General features: G+C 57.0%; 1 protein-coding gene across 4 annotated transcripts in view; it reads left to right on the top strand.

Annotated features, from left to right (window-relative positions):
• The window catches only part of ARHGAP44 (Rho GTPase activating protein 44), a 30,215-nt gene that overhangs the window by 6,797 nt on the left and 1,128 nt on the right, over positions 1-22,290 (top strand). Inside the window, exons 2-20 of one of the 4 annotated variants that reach the window (XM_064675661.1) lie at positions 6,042-6,081; positions 7,946-8,050; positions 8,146-8,222; positions 8,850-8,961; positions 9,714-9,790; positions 10,352-10,469; positions 12,554-12,622; positions 12,958-13,039; positions 14,175-14,302; positions 14,446-14,557; positions 15,213-15,294; positions 15,629-15,709; positions 15,797-15,910; positions 16,046-16,137; positions 16,390-16,570; positions 17,201-17,218; positions 17,498-17,719; positions 20,185-20,276; positions 20,365-20,706. In XM_064675661.1, coding sequence (XP_064531731.1) covers positions 6,042-6,081; positions 7,946-8,050; positions 8,146-8,222; positions 8,850-8,961; positions 9,714-9,790; positions 10,352-10,469; positions 12,554-12,622; positions 12,958-13,039; positions 14,175-14,302; positions 14,446-14,557; positions 15,213-15,294; positions 15,629-15,709; positions 15,797-15,910; positions 16,046-16,137; positions 16,390-16,570; positions 17,201-17,218; positions 17,498-17,719; positions 20,185-20,276; positions 20,365-20,706 — 2,144 coding nt within the window. The remainder of the gene's footprint in view (positions 1-6,041; positions 6,082-7,945; positions 8,051-8,145; positions 8,223-8,849; positions 8,962-9,713; positions 9,791-10,351; positions 10,470-12,553; positions 12,623-12,957; positions 13,040-14,174; positions 14,303-14,445; positions 14,558-15,212; positions 15,295-15,628; positions 15,710-15,796; positions 15,911-16,045; positions 16,138-16,389; positions 16,571-17,200; positions 17,219-17,497; positions 17,720-20,184; positions 20,277-20,364; positions 20,707-22,290) is intronic. The other 3 variants (XM_064675663.1, XM_064675662.1, XM_064675664.1) reach the window with 3 other exon arrangements.

The following is a 22,290-nucleotide window of genomic DNA, read 5'->3' as shown; positions in this document are numbered from 1 at the left end:
GCCGGCGCGGGACGGCCTTGGCTGGGTCCTCATATCTCCCTCTCCTGCCCTCAGCCAGGAGGTTACTTCTAGGCTGGAGCAAGGAGAAATCGGGGGAATCAGCGTTGGTAATTAAAGAGTGGTTAAATATTTATGGGCAGACTGCAGGGACGGGTGGCCAGGAATGGGGTGAAAGGAGTATTTTGGGCAGGAAGGGTGGGCCAGAGGGTCCTCAAGGCAGACACACTGTGCCTCTGGAGATACATCCTTGCTCCTGCTGTCCCCATGCCAGGTGAAGCTCTGCCCACCAGCCAGGCATGATGCTTTTCCCACTCAGAGATAATATTGCCATGAAATCCTTGTTGTGTTTGGAGTTTTGCTGGCTCAGGGTCAAATCCCAGGCTGGCAGCTCCTTGTCTCAGGTGGTTGGAGCATCACAGGGGGACAGTGGCAGGGGCAGGGCTGGGCACTGGTGATGGACGGTCCAGCCAGAAGGAGTTGTCTGGCATCAGCAGATGCTCTGGGGAAGCACTGGCTCTGCTGTACCTCCCCATGTCAGGGCACTGGAAAGTCATGTATTTATGTGGGAATCAACATAATTTGCTTGATTGGTGTTGATTTCTGCTGGCAGCAATTAGTTTTTGCAGAAGCCAATGCCTGACCACACAGTGACTGCATCTCCTGCTTGTTTGCTTTAAGTCTCTGTATTAATTGCCCTTTTTCCTCCCAGCTGCTTGCAGGGACTGAGTGTCTGGGTGCTGGCTGAGAGGTGCCTGGGTTTGTGCTGGGAAAAACAGCCCCGGGGTGCTGGAAACCTGGAGGGGAAGGGGAGGAGCAGGCTTTTGTTTGCTGAAAGGAAAGAGGAAAGAGAGCATTGAGGGCTGGTGCTGCTGGCTGCCTCTCCAAGGGATGCTCCCACAGGATGCATGGAACTCGTATGGCATGAAGTTTTGGGGGATTAGGGACCAGCCAGGGAAATTGGGGGTCCCTGCACCCCTCCCTCGAGTGCTGTTCTTTGCTCAGGACACCTTGCATGGTCAAAACCCACCGTCTCTGGTTCCCTGGGGAAGTCGTGACCCAGCACAGGAGCCCTGGGGACTCACCCTGGGAGACATGGGGATGGAAATAAATGGGTGTAAAGGATGGCCCAGACCTGGTCCTGGCTTAAACTGGTGCCAAGAGGACATTTTACTGGTGCCACCAGTTGCCTGCTCTGCTGTATGGGAGCTGCAGCCACCGGATCACCCCTTCCCACACACCAGACCTGTGTGGTCTGTTCGGGGTGTGGGGTTTTGGGGTAGGCACAGATGGGCCCTGAACTCTGCCAGGGTGTGAGGGAGGGGGACTGATGTACCCCAGGGTGTGGGAGTCTGGGTCCCTCTGCTCTCCCTTGGGGGGGCTCTGGAACCTCCTCGAATTGCTTCGATAGCAATTTGGGAAGGGGATGGGTTTGTGCAGGCAGGAGCTCAGCTGCCTCCTGTGGGCCTGGCCATGTCCTGGGGTCCTTTGGGATTGGGGTGACAGTCAGCCCACGGCAGAGATGGAATTCAGGGATCTCTTTGACCCCAGGAATGGGGCACGGAGCGGGCTGGGATGGATTGGGGGTGCTGGGGAGGAACTGGGGGGTGTCAGGTGGGGCTGGGGGGAATGGGATGGACTGAGGGGTGTTCTGGGAATGGACTGGGGGTGTGCTGGGGATGGACTGGGACGTGGCAGGTATGAGTGAAGGATGGTGGGCTGCTGGGGATAGGCTGGGGGCTTGCTGGGGAGGGACTGGGGGGTGCTGAGGATGGACTGGGGGATGCCAGGAAGGGCTGGGGGTTGCTGAGGAAGGTCTTTGGGGGTGCTGTGGAGGAACTGAGAGGTGCTGGGGATGGGTTCAGGTGTGCCTGGAGGGGCTGGGGGTTTCCTTGATTGGGATCAAGATGCCAGGCTGGAACAGGGAGGGCATCTCTGCTGGAGCCAGACATGTTTCCCAGCATCAGGCACATCCAGACTGGTCCCTCTTGGCACTGTCGGGGGGTTTCTGCAGGGCTGTGATTTCAGGAGTGCCCTTGTGCTTTGGGCTCCAAAGTCCCACAGGGTCTGAACTCAGCTCTGGAGACTAAGCTGGGAGCTGGGGCTCCTGAATCCAGAGGGTTTCAGCAAGTGGTTCTCCCTGGGGATGGGAAGCCAAGACGAGAGAGTTTGTGGAAGGCACAGGGATCCTCACCCATCCTTGAGTGGGGCATTGCTTGGAGCACAATTTGGGAGGGAGAAGAAAGCACCAAGCAGGGTTTGTTGAGCTGAGTGGAGATGCTCAGGGCTGTGGAGATGCTCAGGGCTGAGCCTGCTGGAGATGCTTTGCTGAAATCCCAGGGAGGTGCTGCCATCCCACTGCTCCAGAAAATGCTATTGAATGCCAAAGAGGTGGCACTGGGGTCTCCTTGAGCATCTCTGATGTTGATCAAGGGCTCAACACCCAAAAAATACCCTCCAAGGCAGGCAGGATGGAGCCAGGGATGTGCAGGACAGTCTCATCTCCCTGGCTGCTCCCAGGCAGGGTGTGCATTTGCCTCCAAGCATCCCTTGCTTCAGGCTCACAGGATGGCTCATAAAACCATATAAGCTCCTGTAAAACCGCATTAACTTTAGGCTGAAAACTATTTAACGTTAGAAACGTAAGGGATATAATGGGATTTTCCCTGGAGGCATTAGCAGCACGGAGCTGGGGCGCAGTGTGATGTCAGGGGAGTGGGATGATGTTAATTTTTAGGTTTTACACATCAAATGGCCACGTGGAGCTTGGACTGGGCGTGCTGGGGGTTTGGAGGTGCCACTCGGTTCTGGTGCTCCTGGAGATGATTTGTAGGTTCCAGAGTGCTGCCAGCAGGACAAGTACAGAGACTTGCTCGGGGGGGAATTACTTGTATTTTTTTGGTGCATCCCAGGGCCAGGCTTTGCAGCTGGAGCTCTTTGTGGGGGCTGCTGGTGGCATCACCTGTAGGATCCAGGTGGCCTGGGGAAGGAGACTTGTTTTGGCTGTGGAAAAACACACTGTCGTGGCTCCTGGGGCCGTGTTTTACCTCGCTGGGGAAGCCACGGTGTGGGAGCAGGATGATTCCTGGCTCTGGATGCTAGTGCCCAGCACTGACAGGATGTGGGACCTGGCTCCCACTGCTGTGACCAACCCCCATCCACTGCAGCCTCTTGGTGGCTGTGGCGTGTCCCCAAGGCCACACAGGGACCCCCATCCCCATCACAAGCAGGAGGGCAGAAGAAGTGATTCTGCCCCTGGACTGGGCACTGCTGAGGCCTCACCTCGAGTGCTGTGTCCAGCTCTGGGCTCTCAGTTCAGGAAGGACATGGAGGGGCTGGAGCAGGTCCAGAGAAGGGCAACGAGGCTGGGGAAGGGTCTGGAGCACAAGTGCTGTGAGGAGCAGCTGAGGGAGCTGGGGGGGCTCAGCCTGGACAGGAGGAGGCTCAGGGGAGACCTTCTCACTCTCTGCAACTCCCTGACAGGAGGGGGGAGCCGGGGGGGGTCGGGCTCTGCTCCCAGGAACCAGCAGTAGGACAAGAGGGCACAGCCTTGAGCTGCCCCAGGGCAGGTTTAGGTTGGACATTGGGAAGTTCTTCCCAGAGAGAGGGATCAGCCGTTGGAATGGGCTGCCCAGGGAGGGGGTGCAGTCCCCGTCCCTGGAGGTGTTTGAGCAGAGCCTGGATGTGGCATCAGTGCCATGGTCTGGGTGACAAGGTGGGGTTGGCTCATGGGTTGGACTGGATGATCTCAGAGGTCTTTTCCAACCTGGTTGATTCTGTGATTCTGTGGAAAACATCCCAGCTCCCACAGATGACAAAATAAGGCAGGGAACCCTCTGCTCCTGCTGTGTGCCCATCGCTCTGCCACGGCCCTGGGCAGCTGTGCTGAGCAGCTCCAACAGCCTCTTTGCTTATTCCCATCCATAAAATGCTGCAACCTGTTTTTTCCCTGCTTTTAAAGCCGACTTAATCACTGGCAGGTTCCCCAACCTGCTTGAGCATCCTGGAATGTGCAGGGGGGGCTGTGCCGGGGGGTTGCTCTCCGTTAAAGCCAGTGGAGTTTCTCACACTGAGGATGTGCTTAAAAGCAGATCAAGGCCAGATTTTTGGTTTTCTGTTTGAATCATCATTTTCTGTTTCCAAAATGCACATCAAATTGTAGCACAGGTTGGCTTGTGGCTGCTGGGAGAGAAACCTGGCAGTGCAGGACCCTGGGATGTGCAAATCCCATCCCCCAGCCCGGCTGGAAGAGGAGAAAACATATGAAAAAAACCCTACTTTTTATGTTAAAGTTTAGAAAGGATTCCTGGGGTTCGGAGGGAGCAGCAGGGACGTGCACCGGCAGTGCCTGCCTGTGGCTGTGCAGCGCTCACCTGACTCCCTGTCACCTCCCACTCCTTTGGGATGCTAAATATATCCCGAGCCGGGCGGGGGAGCAGGAACGGCCGTTGTGTCTGTGCTGGTGAATATTTGCTGCTTTTTTCCCTGTTTGTGCTAATTCTGTAGCGTTTCCAGCCCTGTCTAAATAAAGTGAAGGTGATTTCCAGAAGAGGAGGAGAAACTGATCAGCTCTTGCTCCCGGGCAAGCAGCACATCACTTGCGCTTCTTATAGATGTTCATTTAAATATGTTCATTTAAATCCCTTTTCCCCCCCAATTAAAATAAATAGGGTTTTTAAAATTTATTTCTTTTTAGATTTATTTTTAAACCAATTTAAATCAGATGCTGGGACAACTTTAATACACAAAGGAGATGTAATGCAGTTGATTTGGTGAGGCCCTGGCACAGGTTGCCCAGAGAAGCTGTGGCTGCCCCATCCCTGGAAGTGTCCAAGGCCAGGTTGGATGGGGCTTGGAGCAACCTGGGCTAGTGGAAGGTGTCCCTGCCCATGACAGGGCATGGAACAAATTGAGCTTTAAGGTCCCTTCTAACCCAAACTATTTTGGGATTCTATGATTTACACTTTCTAAAAGGCTTTGGTGGTGTATCTGTGGATGAGCTGCTGCTGTGCCAGGCTTGCTCTCTGAACCTTGCTCTGCCTGTGTTTGCTCCTTATTTCCACTGTTTCCATAATTCCCTCCATCTTCCCAACCTGAGAAACCACCTTGGATGGCAGAAAGAGACCAGGGCTCAGGAAATAAAGGTGTTTTTTAAGCGATGAGAGCACCAAGCTTTTGCTGTTCGTTAACGAACCTTTAGGGACTAATTGGCTGAATCACAGCTCTGCCTCAGCACATCTTGACAGAGCTCATTTTTCCAAGCGAGATGATGCCCTGACATTGTTAAAAACCCTGGGAAAATGAATAAATGATCCGGAGCGTGATGGTTTAACTGAGCCTGAGCAGATGTGGTGCGGGGCAGCCGCGGGCTCTGCGGGCAGGATGCTGAGGGTGCATGTGAGGCCGGGGATGGAGGGTTTGTGCCTCCTTCTGCACCCCCAGCGCTCCTCACTAGCGTGGACAGAGGATGACACGGGCTCTGGAGCGGTAAATCCATCCCCAGGGAGCAGCAGGAAGGGTTCTGGCCAGGCCTCGGGCAGCAGCTGCCGCCGCAGATGCAGTGGCCGTGTCGGTGTGAGGAGGCTCAGCCGTGCGGACGGGCTGTGTCCTTGGAACCCTCAGTGCTGAGGGTGTGCAGAGCCCAGGGAGCTGCCTCCCTGTGTAGACACACCACCTCCCTCTGCAGCACTGCCTGCTTCCTTCTGGGAATTTAGCACGCCTGTTTTGCTGGGGATGATGGAAAAATAAGTGGGAGATCAGCGGTGGACCCTGAATTGGTGTGGGACATGGCAGGGAGCCACCAAGAGCTCCTTTCCAACCCAAACCATTCTGTGATTCTCTGATTTACACTCTCTAAAAGGCTTTGGACGTGGTTCCTTTGCTTCTTTAGGAGATGAGCCGATACCTGATGAGACCAGAGATCCTTAAATCACCACCTGCATCCCAATGGAAAAGCACATTCCGGGTGTACATGGTGTGCAGCCGGGCACTGCCACATGTGCCAGACCCCTCACCAATGCTTTGTCTTCTTTCTTGTCTTGCAGAGCCGAGAAGACTGAAGTGTTGAGCGAAGATCTCCTGCAGGTGAGGTCCTCTGTGAGGTCTGACCCATTCCCAGGTGTCCATGGGTGCCTGGGCACCCCCCTCTGGGTGCTGGCTGGGTCAGCAGCTCCATGTCAGTCTGTGCTGCAGCATCCTACAGGAATGAGATGGGCTGGGAGGAGGAGGAGGGGGCTGGGAGCGTGGGAAGCAGCAGTGTCTCCCTCCCACGTGCCTCCTGGCCCTTTCCCAGCCTGGTTTCCAGGTCAGCTGGAATCGGATCCAGTCTTGTCTCTGCCAGGATGGCAACCTGATCCAGCCAGCCAGATTGTGGGTGCCTGTTCCCCGTATCCTGCCCTGGGGAAGGGACATGTGACAGCAGGGGATGGTTCCCAAAGCTGATGGCTTGGGTGATTTCAGCCTCCCGTGGTGCCTTGGATTAGCAGCTGTGATCCCAGGTCATGTGTCCTGGCTTCCTGCATGCCCCGGGAGGGGAAGTGCCAGCAAAGGGATGTGAATTCACAAATCCATCACCAAATTCATGGAATCATGGAGTGGTTTGGGTTGGGACCTTAAAGATCAACTCATTCCACCCCCTGCCAAGGGCAGGGACACCTTCCACCAGCCCAGGTTACTCCAAGCCCCGTCCAACCTGGCCTGGGACACTTCCAGGGATGGGGCCACAGCTTTCCTGGGCAACCTGTGCCAGGGCCTCACCACCCTCACAGAGAGGAATTTCTTCCCAATATCCCATCTAACCCTGCCCTCTGGCAGTGTGAAACCATTCCCCCTTTTCCTGTCCCTCCAGGCCCTTGTCCCAAGTCCCTCTCCAGCTCTCTTGGAGCCCCTTTAGGCACTAGAAGGGGCTTTAAGGTCTCCCTGGAGCCTTCTCTCCTCCAGCCCTTGGAACATCTCTGACTCCAACAAGGTCACACAGGGGATTTTTACATCTTTGGGTGATAATTCAGTAGGGAGGGTGGTCGTTGCTACCCTGTCCAGGTGTCTCCCAAAGGACCAGTGTTGTTTGCAGGCGTCTTTATCTAATTAACTCCAGTTTGGCTTATTTAGATGGGTGCACACCCACATGACCATCATACCCCTTCTTTCCAAGATATACACAAATGTGTGTGTATATATAATATATATAATTTATATATATATAATTTTATATATATACATGTCCATGTGTATGGTGAAAGGAACATATATATGCTGCAAGGAGGACAGAGACTGCTCCACCTCAGCCAGACATCCTGAAAATCTATTATTTGTTAAATATATATAATATTTATATATTATCATATTATATTATATATGTATATATTATTATATATTATATAGTATATATTATTAGTAATATATATTACTATAGTGATGGAAAATAGCTCAGCCTGAGTGCCAGGCTCCTGTGAGGTGCCTCCTGCCTCAAGGACTTGCTGCAGGCTCAGACAGAGAATATTTCTTTTCTTCCCCCTGGATCATTTCCCAAGATTTTGAACTTTAGAGCCTATTTCTCTTTTTCCACATTGTATCCCCAGATTTTGAGCTTTCCATGTTTTCACCACATCTCTCAGCTTTGCTTTTCGACAGATCTTGGCTGATTATGTTTAAATGTTCATCTTGCTGAGTTTTTGGGATGAATTGCTTAATTTAATCAATTCAGAGGCAAATAAGGTGATTTTCAGTGATTGCCCAGTTTGGGCTTGGCAGGGGATGGACACTGGGCTTCGGAGGCTGCTCCAGATCCAGGGGCAGATGGGGCAGCAGCACCTCTGCTCTGAGATGGCTTTGATCTGGTGCTGTCACATCCAAGAGAGCAGCAACTCCAAGCCCTCTGCTGGCAAAGCCCCCTGGGTCCCTGCCCGGGCCGGGCGGGATTCCCGGGGCATGGACACGGCTGCATCCGCAGGTGGAGAAGCGCCTGGAGCTGGTGAAGCAGGTGTCCCACAGCACCCACAAGAAGCTGACAGCATGTCTGCAGGGCCAGCAGGGCGTGGACGCCGACAAGCGCTCGGTGAGGGCTCCGGGGGCTCCGGGGGCTCCGGGGGCTCCGGGGGTTCCGGGGGTGCCGGGGGTGCCAGGGTGGGAACACAGCCCCTCTCTTTGCAGAAGAAGCTGCCGCTGACGACGCTGGCCCAGTGCTTGATGGAGGGATCTGCTGTGCTGGGGGATGACTCCCTGCTGGGGTAAGGGGGGCCCGGGGCTGCCCCAGAGCTCTGACACTGTTGGGGGGGTGCTGGGATGCTGCTGCCAGGAATTGCTGCTGTTCCTCATCTGTGGTGCTGGATAACAGGGAGGGTTTCAAAGCAGTGTGGGAGGGCTGGGGTGCTCCTGCAAGCTCCTTAGTGCTTTTTCTTTCTTGTTGTGAGCTGGAGTCCTTTGGCCATGCACTATACCATGTAAAGTTTATGTCTATATATATATCTTAAGTAACTTAATATATCCATAACTTAAGAAACTGTACATGTGTGTGTATAATTCTTAACAAAGTCCTTTGGTCATGCAGTATACAATGTAAACTATGTGTGGATAAGTAACTTAATATATCTATAACTATGTATATAGTTCTTAACAAAGTCCATACCTTCAGACTGTAACTGGTACAATATTTAGGGAATGGGGAATGAGATTTCCTGACACCCACAGAGCCCACGGTTCCCCTCTCTCCAGCTCTCCACCAAGGACAGGCTGCCCCTCACCACTGCCCAGACCCCCAGGGGTGCTGGGTGCCCTTTGCCCACCCCGGTGGGTGCAGGACAGCCACCCCCTGCCCCCCAGCCCCGCGGTGCCCAGCTGTGCCCGTGTCCCTGCAGGAAGATGCTGCGGCTGTGCGGGGAGGCCGAGGACAAGCTGGCACAGGAGCTCATCCACTTCGAGCTGCAGGTGGAGAGAGATGTCATCGAGCCCCTCTTCGTGCTGGCCGAGGTGAGCAGCGTGGGGGGGTCACTGGGTGGGGGTGTCCCCGTGCTGGGGACTCACATCTGACTGGGGAAAGCACCCCTTGGGCAGCTTGTTCAGTTCCTGGAGCCAGGCTGGTGCTGGAGCGTGTCCTGCTGGGCTCCTTCACCTGCTCCCACTGCTCCTCCTCCTTTCTGCCTTTCCCAGGGGCAGTGGGTTCACACTCTTATTTCAGACCCATTTTTCCAAGCTCCAAACACTCTTTGGTGTTGGGATTTCCCCCCCTCCTTTTCCACCCTGCTGCCAACTTTGTTTTTCAATTTTACCCAATGCTTTTTTCCCTGCTTTTACACCCAGAAAAACATCCTGGGCTTGGTTCTGATTTTGTCTTCCCCAACAGAAGCAGAAGCTTTGAGGCACTACTGGTGTCCAGGGCTTTCAGCTGTTACCAAATCCTTTGGGAAGTGGTGGCCATGCATGGAGGGCTTTGCACTGCCATCCCCAAAAGCCCTTTTCCTTCCCTCATCCAGCTCCCCAGGGCAGGAAGCTTTGATCCCCCAAGGATGCTCCTCTTGGGTTCTGCAGTTGGGGCTGTCAAGGTGTGGCACAGTCCCTGTGGGGACACAGAGGGATGAGCTGTGCCATCTCCCTGATGGTGATGATAAAAGAAGGAGCTGCATCCTTATCTTGCCCCAGCCCAAACTCCCGGTGTGAGTGACCCATTCCTGGACACCTCTCCAGGGATATTTGTCTCCTCCCATTCCTGTGTGTCGCTGCAGGTGGAAATCCCAAATATCCAAAAGCAGAGGAAGCACTTGGCAAAGCTCGTGCTGGACATGGACTCCTCCAGGACGAGGTAGGAAGTGGCTTCAAATGCTTTATGAAAAATAAGAATTCCCAAGGGATGATTAGCTCCAGGGAAAGCAGGTCCTGGACTCCTGGCACTGCAGTTCCCCTGGGTCAGTAAGTGTCTGCTGTGTCACTGTGTGCCTTGAAGTCAAGCTCTGCAGTGAGCCACAATTTCTGCTCCTGTCTGCAGAATCCACGGATTCCTTTTCCTTGCCTGCCCTCTGCAGCAAAAGAGTATTTTTTTTCTGGCAGAAATCTGTATTTTGCTCCCTCTTTTCCCTGTCTTGGTGAGTTCTGATGTGCTGGCAAAGAGCTGGGTGCTCCTGCCACTGCAGGGATTGTCCTGTGGCACCACTGAGTTGTCCAAGGCCCCACTTCACAGCACGTCCTGGGGAGTGGATGCTGCATCCCAGCTGGACTGGGATCATCTCCGTGGTGCTCAGCCCTGGGGATCATGGTGGGCTTGGCTGAGGGGGGTCCCTGTGCTGCCCTCCAAGCCTGCTGAGATGTGCTCCCTGGTCCCTACAGGTCCCTGTCCCTCCCTGTGACAGCTCTGCCCTCTCCACAGGTGGCAGCAGTCCGTGAAGTCCTCGGGCCTGGCCAGCAACCTGCAACCCTCGGGCGCCAAAGCCGACGCTCTCAGGGAGGAGATGGAGGAGGCAGCCAACAGAGTGGAGATCTGCAGGGTACCCAGGGCTCCTGGGGGGACCACTCCTTGCTGGGGGGAATGATCTTGGTGTCCCAGACACCGTGGAAAACCTGCAGCCTCTCCTCTTACCCTGCTCTTCATCTTTTCGTACCCCACTGCCTGTGCTGGTCCCCATCCCCAGACACAGCCTGGTGGCAGTGGCTGATGTTCACCAGCCAGGCAGAGCATCCCCAATTCTTCTGTCCCCATCCTCCTTATCCCACTGGCGCTGGAGAGCATCCCATTCCCAGGGGACCCATCCTGGCAGGAGCCAGTGAGCTCAGCACTGAGCACACCCAGCCCTGGCACAGAGTCCTGCTGTTAGAGACATTTCTCTCCCTTCTCAGTGCTGGATTTATTTCCCATAATTTTCAAGCACTAAGAGAGACTTGAACTCCCTTCTGTGGGTTAAGGGAGACTCGATTCCCCTTCTATGTGCACCTCATGAGGGTCTCAGACCCCCTGCACTGCTCAGGCTGTGCACTATAAACAAGATGCAGGGCTCTCTAACACTAAGAGGGTCTCAAACCCACAGTATCTTCACCAAATCTGCTCAGGGAATTGTTAACACTAACCCTTGAGTGCCTCCCACTCTGTAGGTCCCAGGTGAGCTCAGCCACTGGTGGCAGTTGGATGTTTGGAGATGGGAGGATCTGAAGGTGGTGGCCTGGGATTCCACCTGGGTCACCAAATTGTTATAGAAATTTCTCTCCTTTAGTCTTCCCACAGAAGAGACTCAGACATCCAATTCCAGGAAAGAATAATTTAATAATTATTTGGTACAGCAGTGGGAACAACTCCATCTGGTGGAGCTGTTCAGGGACCCTGAACAAAGAAAACCTGGGACTTTTTACCCATTCAGTTGATGTCCCCGTTCTTCCCGTGCTCGCACTTCTTGGTCCTCTGGTGATTTTGGGTCTGGGGTCCTCTAACACCTCACTGGATTCTCTCTCCATGTCCACACAGACAGGTCAATAACTGTTCTTACCTTCTGGCTGGTGTAACTGAGTAACAAGCTTGATTCATGTTTACCCTCCACCTTATCTCTACCAAGGTCTCATGCCTTTTCTGTTGCCTGTTCTTGAAGGTCTTTTCCCTTGAGTCCTCTTATCTGGTGGGATAAGTGGATCCAGCCTCCATTTCCTCCCCTGCTCATGCTAAGTTCTGAGCAGGGGCCAATGTGATGCAAATGAACCCTAAGTAATCCCACAATTAATTTCTAATATTCTGAAAGTAAACTTAATTTAATCCCCAACACCTGCAGGAAGTGCTGGCATGTGCCAAGCCCACATCACCCCCCACCATCCCACAGGGCCATGATCTCCCCAGTTGGTCAGGCTGGGTGGGAGAAGTGTCCAATCCAGGGGGGACACTGCAGCCAGCACCCTTGTCATGGACTGTGGGATTTAGTGATAAAACCCACTGGAAGTTTTGTGTGACTTTGAATTCTCCTGGGGCAGAAGATGTGAAGGGCTGGGCAAACCCGGTGCTGTGGCATTGGGCAGGTTGGGGGCAGGAGATGGAGCTGTGTGAGTGTCTCAAATCCTGGCTCTGTCCTCCAGGGACACAAACAGAACCCACATCCTTTGAAATACAAACTCAGGCTGTGTCTCCCCATCTTGGGGCATCCCAGCCCCACACACCCAGCACTTCCAAGCAAACGAGTGCAGCCGGGAACTGCCCCCAGTACATTCCCTGCACTGGTGCTGGATGTTGCAGCTGGAATGTATTTCAAAGCCTTGATGGTTTTCCTCCAGTTGAATTATCCCAGGGGATTCTGGGAAAGGAGTAATCCGGGAAGTGGCAAAGCCTCATTTTGCGAGCGTGAAATTTCCACAGTGCTGGAAAAGTGTGGGCTCTGGAAGGAGGTACGGGGGGTGAGGTGGGAGGTGTCTGCGTGGTGGCAGAGAGCAAATCCCCGTGGTGCTGCCATACACTCAACATCCCCAGCACACCTCGAGTGGGGGCTGCACTGTGCCACGCTGGCTCCTGGCGTGACCAAGCTGGTCCCTCCTGGTGACCCCCCAAGGTGCCCCCAGGGCAGCACGAGCGGGACAGTCACTGATCCTCTGCTCTCTGCAGGACCAGCTCTCGGCTGACATGTACAATTTCGTGGCCAAAGAAGTAGACTATGCAAACTATTTCCAAACTGTAAGTGCTGCCCGTCCCTGTGGGGCTCCCATGTCCCCGTGTCCCCATCCCCTGTGTCCCTGTCCCCCCATGTCCCTGTCCCCTCGTGTCCCCATCCCCCAGTGTCCCCGTCCCCCAGTGTCCCTGTCCCCCCGTGTCCCTGTCCCCCCATGTCCCTGTCCCCCCGTGTCCCCATCCCCCCGTGTCCCCATCCCCCGTGTCCCTGTCCCCCCGTGTCCCTGTGCCCCCGTGTCCCTGTCCCCCAGTGTCCCTGTCCCCCCGTGTCCCCATCCCCCGTGTCCCTGTCCCCCTGTGTCCCCATCCCCGGGGGTGACGCTGGTGCCGTGTCCCCGCAGCTGATCGAGGTGCAGGCCGAGTACCATCGCAAGTCCCTGGCGCTCCTGCAGAACGTGCTGCCCCAGATCAAAGCCCAGCAGGGTGAGTGCCCACGGGGTCTGTCCTGGTCCTGCACGTGACACCGAGGCCCCTGTGTCAGGCCAGCACCAGAGCTGGCTCTGGGGTGACCCCACAGTGTTGTGGCTGAGCCTGGCTTTGCCTGTCCTGTCTGCATCCTGCCTGCCCTGGCACTGGGGAGGGCATCCCATCCCTACCCACTTGGCTGTGGGGTACAGGATCCAGCCAGCTTCATGGAAAGGGGGAACCTGACTGATTGTGGCACAGGCTGCCTGGAGAAACTGTGGCTGCCCCATCCCTGGAAGTGTCCAAGGCCAGGTTGGACGGGGCTTGGAGCAACCTGGGCTAGTGCAAGGTGTCCCTGCCCATGGCAGGAGGGATGAACTAGATGGTCTTTTAAGTCCCTTCTGACCCAAACCATGATTTTATGATCCTGGCAATGAATCCTGTCCACTTTAAGGTGGTTTTTTTTCTGTGTTAATAGTACCCTCTTCCCTCTCAAAGTGAAGAATTGTAGAGGATACCTTGGACAAATCAAAGCAGTCTTGGCAGTGCTGCAAAAACTCTGATTTATCAGCAAGTAGCAGGGAGCTGTAGTCAGATAAACTCTATAGTTATAGGTTTGATTTTGAATGCCACCTCCTGCCCTAATACCAGCCCCAGCACAGAGGGGAGGCTTGGGGTGTCACTCTGTGGTGTGCAGCCTCTGTAGGCACTGGGCTTGGAGCCCAAGGTTGGGGTGAGACTCACATGATGGCCCCAGGAGCAGCTCCTTCTCAAGGCAGAGCTCAGGGTCCTGCCATCACTGCAATGGGGCAGGGAAGGATTCATTTGGGGTTTTTTCTCTCATTCCCACAAAATATTCCTGTCTCTAACTGTGATGGAAGAAGGAAGAAATATTGCAAAGGTTTGCCTGTCGTTGCCTGCCCTGGAAAATGTTATCCAGCCCCTTTGAAATGTCCCATGTGATGACTGGAAAACATTTTGTTTGAATTTTATGTTTAAAAAGCACTTCCTGAGCCGCCCAGGACAGAGGGTCAGGGTCCTGTTGTTTTAGCATCACCCAAACGGAATATTTTGCTACCAAGAGCCTTTCAGGGATGGGATGCTGAATCCAGCACTGTCCTCCTCACCCTGTCACCCCCTTTGCCCATCACAGAGGCGTGGATGGAGAAGCCCTCCTTTGGGAAGCCCTTGGAAGAGCACCTGGCTGTCAGCGGGCGGGAGATCGCCTTCCCCGTGGAGGCGTGTGTGACCATGCTGCTGGAGTGTGGGATGCAGGAGGAGGTGGGTCCCATGTCCAACCACCCTTGCTGGGCTCGATGGAAGGGGCCATGGGTGCCTCTGGGGCAGGGATGAGGAACTGGGGGGCTCTGGGGACACCCCCAGCCCCAAAGCTTGTCCGACGCTGTCCTGTGTCCTCTGCCAAGGGTCTGTTCCGAGTGGCCCCCTCGGCCTCCAAGCTGAAGAAGCTGAAGGCAGCCCTGGACTGCTGCGTGGTGGACGTGCAGGAGTACTCAGCTGACCCTCATGCCATTGCAGGTGAGGGCTCCTCGGGGCAGGGGGTTGGTGGGGTGGGGGGTGGCCCATCCAGGCACCCACTGTGGGCACCCAGAGGGTGGGTGAGTGGCACGAAGTCTAGTTGGATCCCAGTAACTAGTGCTGTAGTCCAGGGTCTACACCCTGATACTGGGTCTGATTTTGTTTAACATCATTAATTAATGACCTGGCCAATGGGGGAGGGTGCACCATCAGTGAGCTGGCAGATGACACAACCTGGGGCTGCCCCAGAGTTATGCTGCCATCCACAGGGACCTGGACAGGCTGGAGATGGGCAGAGGGGGCAGGTGCTCCTGCAGGCATAGGGTTGAACCCTGGTTTCCCACTGGGAACCTGTTCCCAGCACAAGGAGCTGTGAATGTCCTAAGCAAAAACAAATGAGGGAGAGCTGGGAGAATGTGTGGTGGAGGGAATTAGGGAGGTGCTGGGAGGGACTAGTGGGGGTGGCAAGGTGCTTGCTGGAGGTCAGGGAGTGCTACAGGCTCCACCAAGCCAGGAAGGCTAGCGGGTGCTCTGGGGTGTGGTGGGTGGGAAGGCTGGGAGGGATGGAGTCAAAATGCCCAGGAGCGAAACCACTTGGTGCCCAACAGCTGGTGCCACCCGCAGTGCCAATGCCTGTGTCCCCTGTGTGCCACAGGAGCCCTCAAGTCCTACCTGCGAGAGCTACCAGAGCCCCTCATGACGTTTGAGCTGTATGAGGAGTGGATCCAGGCCTCCAAGTGAGTCTGGGGCGTCTCCCCCATTCCTCTGTGACACAGGTGGTGGCATTTTGGGTCCCCATGGATAGGTCAGGGGCCATGAGTTATTTCTGACATGGCTCACAACATTTGGGATGTTTCCCCCGGGGACTGAGAGCCAGGAGGTGGGGAGAGGCCCAGCATCCAACCTCCACTGAAAAGGTTTCCTTCTCCTTTTCGCCAGGTTTTGGGGATTAATTTACTTATATAGTGTTGCCAGCAGCCTGAGGGTTTCTCAGGGTCCCCCAGGGCAGGGGTGGAGGGCCCAGGGGTGGGGTGGGGATGAGGGATAACACTCTCTCACACCTCCTCACAGCATCCCAGAGCAGGAGAAGCGGCTCCAGGCTCTCTGGAACGCCTGTGAGAAGCTGCCCAAAGCCAACTACAACAACATCAGGTGAGCCTGGGGCCAGCAGGACACAGGGAGGGGACAGAGAGGCTGTGATCAGTAAATACATGGACATGTTTTGGACCTGCCCTCCAGGTATGTGATTAAATTCCTGGCCAAGCTGACCGAGTACCAGGACATGAACAAAATGACACCGAGCAACGTGGCCATCGTGCTGGGGCCCAACCTCCTCTGGCCACAGGCAGAAGGGTGAGGAGTTGGACAGGGGGATGCTGGGGAAGGGGCTGAGGGGGAAACTGGGGGCCAAATCCCACTGGAAATGAGACTGGACTGAGGTGGGGTTGCTGAGGGGCTGAGGTTGCTGTGCTGCCCACCACCTTGCAGGAACATGACGGAGATGATGACGACCGTGTCGCTGCAGATCGTGGGCATCATCGAGCCGCTCATCCAGCACGCCGACTGGTTCTTCCCAGGAGGTAGGCTGTGGCTGTGGGGGCAGCATGGGCTTTGTGGGACGTCCTGGCTCTCCCTAGGGAGCTCCCAGATTTATTTTTGCCGGCTCTCTCTGCTTGCCTTGGCTTAGGGCAGGGGCAGGGCAGAGATCTGGCAAGACTCACTGCTGTGTGCCCAACCCGAGATCCCCCTGGGTGTTTCTGCGGGGCCAGTACCCCCTCACTGAGCACACTTATACCTATGTCATCCCTCCCTGCTCCTTTCCCCCCCCCCAGACATTGAGTTCAACGTGACAGGCAACTATGGCAGCCCCATGCACGTCAACCACAACGCCAACTACAGCTCCATGCCCTCCCCGGACATGGACCACGCCGACCGCCGGCAGCACGACCAGGCGCGACGGCCCCTCAGCGTGGCCACGGACAACATGATGCTGGAGTTCTACAAGAAGGATGGGTAGGGTCTTTGAAGTGCCAGGGTTTGGGGAGAGGGAGGCGGTGGCTTTGCCAGTGTCCCTGTGATAGGAGCACCTGGAGAGGATGTTCAGCATCCCTGGCTTTGCGGCCACCTCGGGATGGGGTGGCATTGAGCTGGTGGAGGTTGGGTGGTCCTGGGGTGGGAGAACCCCCTGCTCTCCGTGCCAGCCTCTTGAGGATGCTCAGGTGAGCCCAGGGCTTGACTCCCACCCCCAGCCCACTGTAGATGGGAGTGGGGTGGCCCATGATGTGACATCAAGGCTGTGCTGTGCTGCAGACAGGTGCCCTGGTGTCCCCAGGGTCTGCAGGCTTTGCTTCAGGGGAAAGCTCCCCATTCCCAGCCTGTGCATATCCACCCCTGTGCTACAGGGACTGCAAATAGTCAGGTCAATTCCAGAAATAACCCCAGGGCTCTCCTCATCCCAAAAAAAGTCCCCATTTCCGGAAAATGTCCCACACCGTCCCTCCCACTGGCATAGCCTGGTCCCCACTGTGCCCTCTCTCTAAGCCCCTGGGCCTCACGGCTCCTGAGCCCTGGGCTCTCGCTCTGGGGACTGAGCAGTGTTAGGGGTTTTATCACTCTAATAATTGTGTGTTTCTGCCCATGCAGCCTTAGGAAAATCCAAAGGTACTGTATCCTCTCCAGTGGTTCTGGGAAGCTGCTGGGATGCTGGGAGGGTGCTGGGTGGGTGCTGGGACAATGCTGCTGTGTGCTGGTACTCGGGGAACGAAGAGGTGGCCGGTGGGAGTCACAAGCACGTCCCACCCTACCCTGGGTTTATTCCCAGGAGTTTCCCCATGGAGGAGGCGTTTTTAGGGACCAGGCACCTCGCAGGAGCCGCGACGCGGTGCTGGCGGTGCCCTCCCGCCGGGCGGGTGCCGAGCCCCTGTCTCTGTGTGCCCCCAGCATGGGCGTCAGGGTGATGGACACCTCGTGGGTGGCTCGCCGAGGCACCTCCGCGGGACGCAAGGCATCCTCCGCCCCTCCGTCCGCCCAGCCCCCCGCGCCGCCCGCCGAGCTGCCCCCCACGCCCCACTCGCCCATTCCCGAGCAATCGCCGGAGATTTCAGCCACGCCTTCCCCGCCTCCCACCAGCTTCGGCTTCCCGCCGGGAACCGAGCGGACAAGGTAAGGCCACCAGCGCCCCGTGTCCCCAAGCCGGGCATCCTCCCCGTCTGTCAGTCCGGCAGTAGAACAAGCGCGGGAGAGGCGTTCAGCATTCCCGGGAGAGGAGCAGCATCCCGGGAGGAGCAGGAGGAGGTGCTCAGCATCCCTGGGGTAGGAGCAGCATCCTGGAGGTAGTGGGTGGAATAATACTCAGTATCCCTGGGAGAGGAGCACCATCCCAGGAGCAGCAAGAGGAGATGCTCAGCATCCCTGGGAGAGGAGCAGCGTCCTGGGGGCAGCAGGAGGAGAGGATGTTCAGTATCCCTGGGATAGGAGCAGCATCCTGGGAGCAGGAGGAGGAGGAGATGCTCAGCACCCCTGGGAGAGGAGCAGCAGGAGGGCAACAGGAGAGGATGTTTAGCATTCGTGCAGCCACTGCCACATCCCCATCCTGCCATTCCCATGGGAACCATGCTGCCTTCAGGGTCCCTTGCCCGGGTGTAGCAGAATTTGGGCTGGAGGTGCCAGGAAGGTGCAGGGAAAAGCCTCAGGGAGCCCAGAGACCCCCGAGCCCTTAGGCTGCCGAGGGTCTGTCTCCAACTTTAATTTGCACAGGTCAGATGGGACAAAGTGCCTAAATCCCACTTTCTTTTGCCCCAAAAAGGGGAGCAGAGCTGGGCTCTGCCCTGGGGTGCACACACTGGGTGGGGGGGAACAGCCCCGGGTGGGTCGTGCCATGGCACGAGCCGGGGGATTCGGCACCGCGAGGGCTCCCCTGCTGCTCCCCCGCCCTCCCCGCCAGCGCTTCTGCTCTTTTATTATTTCTTCCTCCCTTTTCTTTTCTTTTTGCCGGTTTTTATGGTGCTTCTGTACATTTGCAGCAGGGCTGACCTGGCATCTGCCTGGCGCAGTGGCGGCCCCAGCGCCCCCCGCCCCGGGGACGAGCGGGCCCTCCCGTGCCCCGGCTCCTGGCCCCGTCCCCCTCCCTGGGCACAGCCCCTCTGGCCGGGCTGCAGCCGCAGCCTCCCCCCTGCCCGCGCCTCCCCCTCGCTGCTCGCCCCTCATCCCTGCTCCCTGCACTGCCCCCCGTTGTCCCCGTGGCACTGTCCCTCCCTGGCCCCGTGGCTCTGCCCCCCCAGCGGGGTCCCCCCCGCGCCCCCTCTCCCCCGGGGCAGCCGCCCGCCCGCCCGCGCCGCAGGACTCGGCCCCCCGAGGTAACCGCGGGGACCCCGGCGGGGGGGCGGGGGGTGTCACCTCTGTCCGGGGGGACCCTGGGTCATGGGGGGGGTGGCCACGAGAAGCTGGGGTTGAGAGAACCCCTGGGGGGCAGCGGGAGGGGGTCGCTGGGTGCGGGAAAGACCTCACGGCTCTCCCTCTTCTTTCTTCTGCTATTTGTTTTAATTTTTCTTTTTTCTTTCCTGTCGTTGTGACTAATTTTTTACGTTTTCATTTTATTAATTTTTTAATTTATTTTTACTTTATAATTTGTTTTTTTAATGTTATTTTTCATTATATTTGAGTTTTACTTTTTGATTTTTTAAATTTTTATTATGTCTTTTACTTTTTATCCTTTTATTTTTAATTCTTTGAATTTTTAATTTTTATGTTACGCGTTTTATTTCCCTTTATTTTCCTTTTATTTTATTTTTCCTGTTTATTAATTTCCTTTTTATGTTTCATTCCTTGCTTTTCGTTTCCCTTTTGATTTCTCTTTTTTCTTTTTCCTCTCCTCTCCTCTCCTCTCCTCTCCTCTCCTCTCCTCTCCTCTCCTCTCCTCTCCTCTCCTCTCCTCTCCTCTCCTCTCCTCTCCTCTCCTCTCCTCTCCTCTCCTCTCCTCTCCTCTCCTCTCCTCTCCTCTCCTCTCCTCTCCTCTCCTCTCCTCTCCTCTCCTCTCCTCTCCTCTCCTCTCCTCTCCTCTCCTCTCCTCTCCTCTCCTCTCCTCTCCTCTCCTCTCCTCTCCTCTCCTCTCCTCTCCTCTCCTCTCCTCTCCTCTCCTCTCCTCTCCTCTCCTCTCCTCTCCTCTCCTCTCCTCTCCTCTCCTCTCCTCTCCTCTCCTCCCTCCCCTCCCCTCCCCTCCCCTCCCCTCCCCTCCCCTCCCCTCCCCTCCCCTCCCCTCCCCTCCCCTCCCCTCCCCTCCCCTCCCCTCCCCTCCCCTCCCCTCCCCTCTCCTCTCACTTGTTTTCTTTTTTCCTTTTCTTTTTCTTCTTTTTATCCTTCTTTTTATCCTTTTTCTTCTTCACCCTTTTCTATTTTCTTCTTTTCCTTTTTTGTCTTTTCCATTTTTCTTTTTTTTATTTATTCCTTTTCTTTTTTCTTTTCCCCTCCTTTCTTCCTCTTCCTCTTCCTCTTCCTCTTCCTCTTCCTCTTCCTCTTCCTCTTTCCCTTTCTCTTTCTCTTCCTTTTCCTTTTCTGTTCCTTTTCCTTTCCCTCCTTCTCCCTCTCTCCCCCCTCTCTCTCTCTCTCGTCACCCCGTCCCCCCGCCCCAGCACTTTCAAGCCCCCGGAGCTCTCCCCGGGGCCGCCGCCGCCCCCCGGCCCCGCCCCGCCGGCCGAGCACAGCCCGCACACCCTGCGCAAAGGTAGGAGCGGGCCGGGGGGCTCCGGGGGGGTCCCCGCTGGGTGCGACCCCCCCGCACCCTGACCCCTTCCCGTGTCTCTGTCCCGCAGGGGCCAAGAAGTTGGCGCCCATCCCTCCCCGGGCGGCCGCGGGGGAGCCGGGCGGGGGGCAGCCCTCCCCCGCCAGCCTGTCCCCGACCCCCCCCAGCACCCCCTCCCCGTACGGCCCCCCCGGGCCCCCCTGCCCGACCCCCGGGCAGCCCCCGCCGCCGCCGCCCCCGCTCCTGCCGTCCCCCGCCGCCGCCGCCCCCCGGGCCCGCCCGACCCCCAAGCCGCGGCCGCGCCCCGCGCTGCCCCCGCCGCCCCAGCCCCCCCCGGCCGCCCCCGGCGCCCCCCAGCCCCCGGAGCCGCCCCGCCTGGACGCCGCGGGCCCCGGGGACGGCGCGCTCACAGGTAACCCCGGCGGGGGCACACGGGGCGGTGGGGGGGCTCTGGGGAGGGTGGCAGCGGCCCCCCCGCCCCGCCCCGGGAGGGTGGCAGTGTCCCTGGGAAGGCAGGACCGTGCCCTGGCAGGAGGTGATGTCCGCAGGAAGGTGGCAGCGTCCCCCCAGAAAGGTGGTGGTGAGCTCAGTCGGGATGTTGGCTGTGTCCCTTGGAAGGTGGCAGTGTCCCCCAGGAGGGTGACAATGTCCCTGGAAAGGTGGAACTGGCCCTGGAAAGGCAGAACTGTGTCCTGGAAGGTGGAGATGTCCCCAGGAAGGTGGCAGTGTCCTCCCAAAGGTGACAGTGTCCCTAGAAAGGCAGAACTCTGCCCTGGAAAGTGGCAATGTCCCCAGGAGGGCGGCAGCATCCTCAGAAAGGTGGTGGTATCCCCATAAAGGTGGCAATGTCCTTGGGAAGGTGGAACTGGCCCTGGAAAGGTAGACGTGTGCCCTGGAAGGTGGGGATGTCCCCAGGAAGGTGGCAGTTGTGGCAGTGTCCTCCAGGAGCATGACAATGTCCCTGGAAAGGCAGAACTGTGCCCCAGGAAGGTGGTGATGTCCCCAAGAAGGTGGCAGCATCCTCAGGAAGGTGGTGGTATCCCTAGAAAGGTGGCAATGTCCTCAGGAAGGTGGCAGTGTCCCCAGGAAGGTGGCAGTGTCCCCAAGAAGGTGGCAGTGTCCCTGGAAAAGTGGATGGGTCACTGGTAAGGTGGCAGCATCCTCAGGAAGGTGGCGATGTCTCCAGGAAGGTGACTGTATCACTGGCAGGGCAGAACTGGCCACAGAGAGGTTGTGCTGGCCCCAGGCAGATGACAGTGTCCCCAGGCAGATGGCAGTGTCCCCAGGAAGGTGGCAACACCCCTGTGAGGGTGGCCATGTAGTCAGGAAGGTGGTGATGTCCCTGGAAAAGTGGAACCGTCCTGAGGAAGGTGGTGATGAGCCCAGGAATGTAGTCGGGCACTTGGCTATGTCCCTTGGAAGTTGGCAGTGTCCCCAGGAAGGTGGCATTGTCCCTGGGAAGCCCCATGAGCCTGTGCTGCTGTTCCTGCCGTTCCTGCTGTTCTGACCCTGCTGTCCCTGGGCTTTGTTGGTGTCATGTGTCCCACCCCCCGCCCCGTGTCCCTGCAGCTGTTGGATAGGCACAGTCAGGGATATGCTTTGGGAATGGCCAGGTGACATCAGGGACACCAAGGGACACAGGGGCTGTGCACGTGTGGGGTCAGGGAGCCCCCACGGAGTCTGATGGGGCAGAGGCTCTGTCCCTGTATGCTCGTCCTGCCCGCAGGGGGTGGGACAGCACGGGTAGCACTGAGCCCCGGGCACCCTGCGGGGCAGGGCACTCCCCAGGGGCTGCCACCTGCCTTTGGGTGGCACCAACATTGCTGTGGCTCTGGCACTGCACCCTGGCATGAGTGCAGCCCTGACATCACACCCTGGCATTGCCCCTGGCACGGGGGCAGCTGCCCCGCCGTGTGCCCTCAGGAGCTCCTGCCCACCTGGGGTTGCTCCACTCTCAGCAAGGGCCATGGTGACACCGCCCACCCGGGGCTGGGGT

The sequence above is a fragment of the Pseudopipra pipra genome, chromosome 19 (assembly GCF_036250125.1).
Source record: "Pseudopipra pipra isolate bDixPip1 chromosome 19, bDixPip1.hap1, whole genome shotgun sequence".
NCBI classification, from domain to species: domain Eukaryota; kingdom Metazoa; phylum Chordata; class Aves; order Passeriformes; family Pipridae; genus Pseudopipra; species Pseudopipra pipra.
Note: the sequence above shows the minus strand (reverse complement) of the source record. Positions and strands in the feature narration are given on the sequence as shown.